Here is a 7,884-nt window from a genome sequence, read left to right on the forward strand (position 1 = left end):
GGTGGTATGGAGAGATAATGGGCGGTGTTTCTCAGGGCTGCTTCGAGTGGGATTAGGGGTGGCGTGGGAACCTAGTGTGGGAGAGATTCAACTGAAGAAAGATTTTGTGGGGTTGTTAGAAGGAGCATTTGTCGTATAGAATGATTGGTGATGGCCTGGATACGGTTTTGGATGAATTGAGAAACTAAACAGAAGGCACAAGGTCCAAATCTAGCCTACTAGAAATGTGTTCGTTCCTTGAGTGCTGTTTTTAAAGAAAGGTAAACAAGAGAAGCTATCCTGCAGATGATAACTTCATAGGAACCATAATATGCAAACCAGAAAATTGCAGGCTCCTTCTATTATTTCTAGCATATATCAGTTATGACAATTTTCTCCTTAAAATCAACAAAGCAGGGACTGAAAGAGAACTCAGCCCTGCTATAACTTCAATTAAGAAAAAAGAAAAGTTGGTGGCTGGTAATGGCCACCTTTTACACTGAAATCCTTTCAATTCAATAGACTTCAGAAATTAATTTCTTTATGCCAGAAAAATAATCACTATTAAAAAGCACGAGATGCAGAACCTCAGCAAGGCAAAAAAAAAAAAAAAAGGCACAAAGAAGGCAGCACAAACCGAAGAGACATAAATTCTCAATTATGATACACTCCTTTGTTTAAATCTTTTTTAAAAAATTATTATTATACTTTAAGTTTTAGGGTACATGTGCACAACGTGCAGGTTAGTTACATATGTATACATGTGCCATCCTGGTGCGCTGCACCAACTCGTCATCTAGCATTAGGTATATCTCCCACTGCTATCCCTCCCCCCTCCCCCCACCCCACAACAGTCCCCAGAGTGTGATGTTCCCCTTCCTGTGTCCATGTGTTCTCATTGTTCAATTCCCACCTATGAGTGAGAATATGCGGTGTTTGGTTTTTTGTTCTTGCGATAGTTTACTGAGAATGATGATTTCCAATTTCATCCATGTCCCTACAAAGGACATGAACTCATTCTTTTTTATGGCTGCATAGTATTCCATGGTGTGTATGTGCCACATTTTCTTAATCCAGTCTATCATTGTTGGACATTTGGGTTGGTTCCAAGTCTTTGCTACTGTGAATAATGCTGCAATAAACATACGTGTGCATGTGTCTTTATAGCAGCATGATTTATAGTCCTTTGGGTATATACCCAGTAACGGGATGGCTGGGTCAAATGGTATTTCTAGTTCTAGATCCCTGAGGAATCGCCACACTGACTTCCACAATGGTTGAACTAGTTTACAGTCCCACCAACAGTGTAAAAGTGTTCTATTTCTCCACATCCTCTCCAGCACCTGTTGTTTCCTGACTTTTTAATGACTGCCATTCTAACTGGTGTGAGATGGTATCTCATTGTGGTTTTGATTTGCATTTCTCTGATGGCCAGTGATGGTGAGCATTTTTTCATGTGTTTTTTGGCTGCATAAATGTCTTCTTTTGAGAAGTGTCTGTTCATGTCCTTCGCCCACTTTTTGATGGGGTTGTTTGTTTTTTTAGTAAGTGGTCTAATTACCAACATATATTTTCCAGTATTATCTACAAAATACTTATGATTGATATATGTCACCAAAATAAGGGGAGGGCATGAAGCTCAAACTTTACCATGAGGTAAGAAAAACACCAGTTTCCTGGCCGGGTGCGGTAGCTCACATCTGTAATCCTAGCACTATGGGAGGCCGAGGTGGGTGGATCACCTGAGGTCGGGAGTTTGGACAAGCCTGGCCAACATGGTGAAACCTCGTCTCTACTAAAAATACAAAAATTAGCCAGGCTTGGTGGCGTGTGCCTGTAATCCCAGCTACTTGGGAGGCTAAGGCAGGAGAATTGCTTGAACCCAGGAGGCAGAGGTTGCAGTGAGCTGACATCATACCACTGCACTCCAGCCTGGGCGACAAAAGCGAGACTCCATCTCAAAAAAAAAGAGAAAAATTCCAGTTTCCTAGGAAATCAAGCAAGTATCTACATATTTATAGCTTTGTTGCTTCTAGCCAAGAGACCCTTGAAAAGTAGGTCATCAGTGCACAAGCAGCCTACTTACGGCATATAACCTTAACATTTTTTTTTTTCAGAATAAAACATTCCTTGCTAAGGTGAAAAGAAAAAGAACCAAAATACACATTTAAAAAGCAAAACAAAACACACATTACACAAATATAAGCACTTTGATGATGGTCAATATACAGTCCCAGACTGTGAGAATTATTAGAATCTCTCATGACCTGTTCATTATGCCTTTAACAAAATAATAGCTCTTATTCTATGTCTCAAGTGGTCTTATGAGAGTTGACATTAGTTCCCCATATGTAGCAAAAATATCTCAAACTACTACAAGGATGAAGTGCTATGTCTTACCAGACGCATTATATATGCAAAAGGAGAAATCTTCTTGTCCAATCACCTTTTAAGATACTAAACAGCAGAAGCTATCTAGCTACAAGAGCAGACTGTTAATTTCTAACAAGGTGTGATAAACTCAGTATCCTACTAAGTGTTTGCTAAGGAAGCAGAGAACAACACTAAATTAACTGTTTAATTGCTACTGGTACCATGCAGATTTCAGACTAAAGGGATCCTGGCCAGGAACGTGGCTCATGCCTGTAATCCCAGCGGGAGGGTCACTTAAGCTAAGGAGTTCAAGACCAGCCTGGCAAGGGCAACATGGCAAAACCCCATCTCTGCCAAAAACAAAAAAATTAGCTGGGCATAGTGGCAAGCACCTGTAGTTCTAGCTACTGGGGAGGCTGAGGGGGGAGGATTGCTTGAGCCTGGCATGCCAAGGTTGCAGTGAGCTGAGATCGTGCCACTGCACTCCAGCCTGGGTGACAGTGTGAGATCGCGTCTCAAAAGAAAAAAAAATAAAAAGAAATAGGGGAGGGGGGAGATACTAAACTAAATCAGTACTTAATTGTTCTTTAGGCATAAAGGGAAACCAACATGAAAAACGCTCGAAACATAGGGTATTTTAAAAGAACAAAATTATAAAGTTAGCATGTATGCTGGTATATTCTAGATAACGCTTCAACTTCCTGGATAAGACATTTCACTATTCTCAATAATCATTCCAAACAAAAATGGGTTTTGTTCTGAAATAGACTAAGAAAATAATCATCTTCAGACCTTCAGTACTGATTCCTTAGGACAGCTTCAGGTAAGTGGTTTTTTCTTTAGTAAATTAGTTATTTCTAAGGGGAGCTATATTAGAAACTACTACCCCAACTATCTACTGGGAGTGATGACTCATATTACAACTGAGTTTACAACAGGCCAATCAAATTACACAGACACAAACTACAAATATATGCTATACCATTTTCTCTGGTCTTAACAAAAATTTCAAGTACCTTACTACTTGGGTTAATAAAGCACAAACTCAAAACCTACATCACACCACACTTAAATACATGTATCACCTTTTACTATCACCTTGTTAATCCAGTTACATGCTATACAGGTAACCCAAACACAATCTTAAAAATCTGTACCCTAAGAAATCATGGCAGGCAGGGAAGAGAGTAACACAGGATTGACTTTCTCCTTCCTTCCCCTGGCGTTGAATTAACACATAATTTCAAATGCTAATCTTCCAGTTACACAATTTAGAGGATGAAACTAATTCCTTTTTAAATTTTCTGGTTAATATATGCATTCGGGTTTATAACCTGTTAAGATATTGGTAATGTATTTAGAAGAAATATTTTCTAACACTTAGGTAAATAATGTGAAGCCAAGGTCAAGTGTTTAGCCAATATAATATACAGCTTCTTCTAGTACGCAGTTAAATGATGCAATGCACATAAAGAAAATGCCATACACATACTATGTGATCAATAAATGTTTTAATTATGCCAAAAAAACCCCATACAGGTATTCAAAAACAAAACAAATATATCTTTTGTTAACCTGAGTGATTTAAAGTTAAAATAATATTAATATTATTATTATTATTATTATTTTTTGAGACGAAGTGTTGCTCTGTTGCCCAGGCTGGAGTGCAGTGGCGTGATCTCGGCTCACTGTAACCTCCGCCTCCTGGGTTCCAGCAATTCTCCTGCCTCAAGCCTCCCGAACAGCTTGGACTACAGGCGCGTGCCACCATGCCCGGCTAATTTTCCTATTTTTAGTAGAGATGGGGTTTCACCATGTTGGTCAGGCTGGTCTCGAACTCCTGACCTCGTGATCCGCCCCACTCAGCCTCCCAAAGTGCTGGGATTACAGGTGTAAACCACCGTGTCCAGCCTTATTTTTTATTATCTGGGACAGTTCATGGTTGAAATACCTTCTTTCCCACACACAAAACGTCATGTTCCTTACTTTTACTACAAACAACAGACAGTAAAGTTACCTTTTACATATAAAAATGTTAGGCTTCTACACCATAGTAACTGACCAGATTTTCAGCATGATTCAATTTTAAGATTAATGGTCTCACAACATACCACAATGTTGTAATAATCAACTTATTTGGGGAAAAACAGGGGGTATTCTCTAATTTCTCAACCTAATGTGTATTTTTAAGTCTTTGGCTGGGACTACAGGCGTGTGCCACCATGCCCAGCTAATCTTTTTATTTATTTATTTGTAGAGATGAGGTCTCACTATGGTGCCCAGGTTGGTATCGAACTCCTGGCCTCCAGCGATTCTCCCGCCTCGGCCTCTCAAAGTGCTGGGATTTCAGGTGTGACCCACCGTGCCTGGCCCTATTTTATAAACTTCTCATAATAATCTTTATAATCTCTCCTAAAACACCTTTGAAGGAGGTAGTACTCATACCTGATTATTAGTTTGTTCAAATCTAAGTAATCAAATCACTATCATGACAAAAGAAAATAATCACCACCACAAGAGTCAGAATTTGAGTTGGTCATACACTGTTCACCAAATGGAAATTCTAAGAGAAGCAGAGAAAACGTATGCGTGAGGGAAAATGTCCAAGTGTTCTAATTACTGCACCTGTTCAAGATGCATTAGTTTAATTCAGCAAATGAAAATTTAAAGTCTCTCTATATTACTTTTCATTTAAGCCTTCACATCACTATTTTATAGATTTCTTGAACAACTATGACAGGATCTATTCAGTTATAAATAATTTTTAAAAAATTTTAATTAACAGATGAAACTACCAGATAAAGTACTTAGACAATGCTCTATGGGTGCAAGAGAAAGAACACTGTATTATGAGTCAGTCCCCTTAGAGTTATGAACCACATAGCACATGGTTGGTACATGCTTGGAAAAGTTACTCTGAGGCTAAGTTCAATTTCCTCACCTGTAAAGTTAAGACCAAATTACCTTACAGTTAAATAGGAATTTGTAGTTTTCACAGGGTTTTGGCTTGTTGCCTCTCAGGTGAGTTTTACAGGAACCCTGATAGGCGGGCAGGGAAGGTGTCAGCGCCCTGTTTTATAGTTGTGGATTTCTTAACAGTTAAATAGATCACATGAAACACTGTAAAAACAGCAAAAGTATCAATACGACTCTAAGATGAGCATGAATCCCCACGTTCCTAGTCCTTCTGGGAGGCTATACTTAAAAAGAGTGACAATCACAATGGCTGGGTGATTAAATAAGTCAATTACTGGAATAAAAGGTTTTTAAAAGACTAAACATAAAAGGAAGCAAATGAAAGTCGACCTTTCTAAAAGCATAGACAGAATTTTTTTTAAGTACATGCATAGAAAATCTCTACGGGTATTCACCATAATATTAATAGTGGTTCGCTCCGGGTGCGGGGAATACGGGTGACTTTATCTTTCTTGTTTATCTGCGTTTTCTAAAACAAACATGAACTAGTTGATATTCTAAACAAAAACAAGCCAAAGCAATTACACACTGGCAGACTGCATGCACGTACGTTTGAAAGCTCCAACTGTAACAACAGTGACAACTCCCAGGAACCCACCGGCATTTCAAGGACACAAGCAGGAAGCCCGGAAATCCCTAAAAACAGGTGCTAAAAGCCGCCAGCGCAACCTGACAGCCGCGACCGCCTCTTTTCAACCTGAATTCAGGGGGAGCTGGGAGAGGAGACTAGTCTGGTTTGACAAAAATCAGAATCAGAAATTCCCTCTGGCACCTCCCAGATCTCGAAGAGAAAGTGGGAGGAAAGGCTAGGGGGCGGCAGGCATTCACCATGCATGAATAGGGGGATGGGAGGACGGAAGCCTCGAACTCGTGGCTCAAATGGTCCCTCCGCCCCCATACCAGACTAAGCGCCGGCGAGGAGCGACGGGCTTGGAAGCCGACCGCCCAGCCAAGGGGCTTTCAGACGGGGCCCAAGGGTGCCCTCCCAACCTGGCGGGCCCCAGCCCCCGTCTTACAGGGTTTCTTGGCATCTTTGATCTTCATGGCGTCGGCCCGAGGGGCGAGGGACGGCCTCCGATCCGCAGCACTGAGAGCAGAGGCGGCGACTCCGGAGGTGGCTGGGCCGCGCGGCGAGGCCCGGCCGGTTCCTCCCCTCAGGCCGGGCGGGGCCGGCCTAGGGCGGGGCGGCGGCGCCTGAGGAGATGCCGGGCCCAGGGGGCGGCCCCCCACCCCCGCGAGGGGTGGCCGGGACCGAGCAAGCTGGGGAAGGCCGCCGGCCTCGCCGCTCCGGGGCCCCCCCGCAGCCGCTCCAAACAAAAGGCCCCGGTCCCGGGAGCCGCCGCCACCGCCGCCGCCGCCGCACTGAGAAATAGCCCGCCCAGGCCGAACGCCCACGTGACGCGAGCCCCCCCCCCGCTCCGCTTCCGCCCGGCTGCTGGGGATTGTAGTTCTCCGGGTCGTGAGGCCCCGCTCTCTGGCTGTAGTTGTGCAGGTGGACTACAAAGCCCGAGATGCATCGCGGCCCCTCCTCCGAGGCCCCTCAGCTTCCGCAGATCGCCTCAGAGTGGTCCCAGCGAGAAGAGGGCTGGGTCTTAGTCACGCCAGCGAGGAGGCGACCAATGGTGACTGAGATGGGCGTGCTGGGGAAGTCGGGCTCAGACCTCAGCAGGTCGCGGAGAAAAGGGGGAATGAACTCTTCGAGAGGACTGTCATGGCTGTTCGACCATTCTCAGATTTCCCCTTGAGACAGGAAAGCTGGTCGTCAGGCCATGGAAAGCGCTACAATCAGGGCTCTAGAGCTGTGCTTTAGATAGACCCTTGAGTACATTGGCGGATTAAAATCATTCTCGAAGGAATCCTTTTGCTTAATAGAGACACCTTGAATGTTAGGGTCGGAATGATGACAATAGCAGGAATAGAGGTAACATCTATGGAACGCGTTATGTTCATGGGACTCTGCTAAGCACTTTGTGTGATTTACTTAAATTCAGGGGCCTTGTGGACCACGTGCAATTATTCATTTTATTGTCACTCATTTTGAAGATGGGGCACGGTCTGAGGAGTTAAATTGCTTGCTGAGCATTCTTTTTGCCACCGATCCATATTCCCCTGGGGCCCTCCAGCCCAGCTCTCTCCTTCTAAAGGGAAAACTGACTCCCAGAGAAGAAAATTTAGTTGCTCCAGTTCTCACAGTAAAGCCAGGACACCCTTTCCCCTTGCCTCCTAGAGTCTTAGTCCTCCAGCTGGAATGGGAGAAGATGGCATTGGGTATCTTCTCTTGGCCTTCACTTTTGTTGCCCAGTTAGATGGCCAGGAATTCTGTAGTTTTTACAATAGATGGATAGAGGGTTGGCAGTAGAGGATTGGGCATTCCAGTCAAAGAAACCCGCTTGCCAAAGAGCCTTACTGCCCCTTCTTGCAGATGATAAGCCAAGGGATGTGAAGAAGGACAGGAGAGGACACAAGCTACCAGTTATTGAGTACATACCAAGGGCTGACACTTTGCAAAGTGCCTTACTTTTAAAATTTAAATGTAATCCTCCCAACTACTTTTTG

General features: G+C 43.5%; 1 protein-coding gene across 1 annotated transcript in view; it reads right to left on the bottom strand.

Annotated features, from left to right (window-relative positions):
- The window catches only part of PANK3 (pantothenate kinase 3), a 30,904-nt gene extending 24,427 nt beyond the window's left edge, over nt 1-6,477 (bottom strand). The window contains exon 1 of the mRNA XM_003810914.6: nt 6,345-6,477. Within this exon, the coding sequence (XP_003810962.1) occupies nt 6,345-6,372 (28 nt within the window). The 5' untranslated portion in view covers nt 6,373-6,477. The remainder of the gene's footprint in view (nt 1-6,344) is intronic.
- Between the last annotated feature and the right edge of the window lie 1,407 nt (nt 6,478-7,884).

This window comes from Pan paniscus, chromosome 4 (genome assembly GCF_029289425.2).
Source record: "Pan paniscus chromosome 4, NHGRI_mPanPan1-v2.0_pri, whole genome shotgun sequence".
Taxonomy (NCBI): domain Eukaryota; kingdom Metazoa; phylum Chordata; class Mammalia; order Primates; family Hominidae; genus Pan; species Pan paniscus.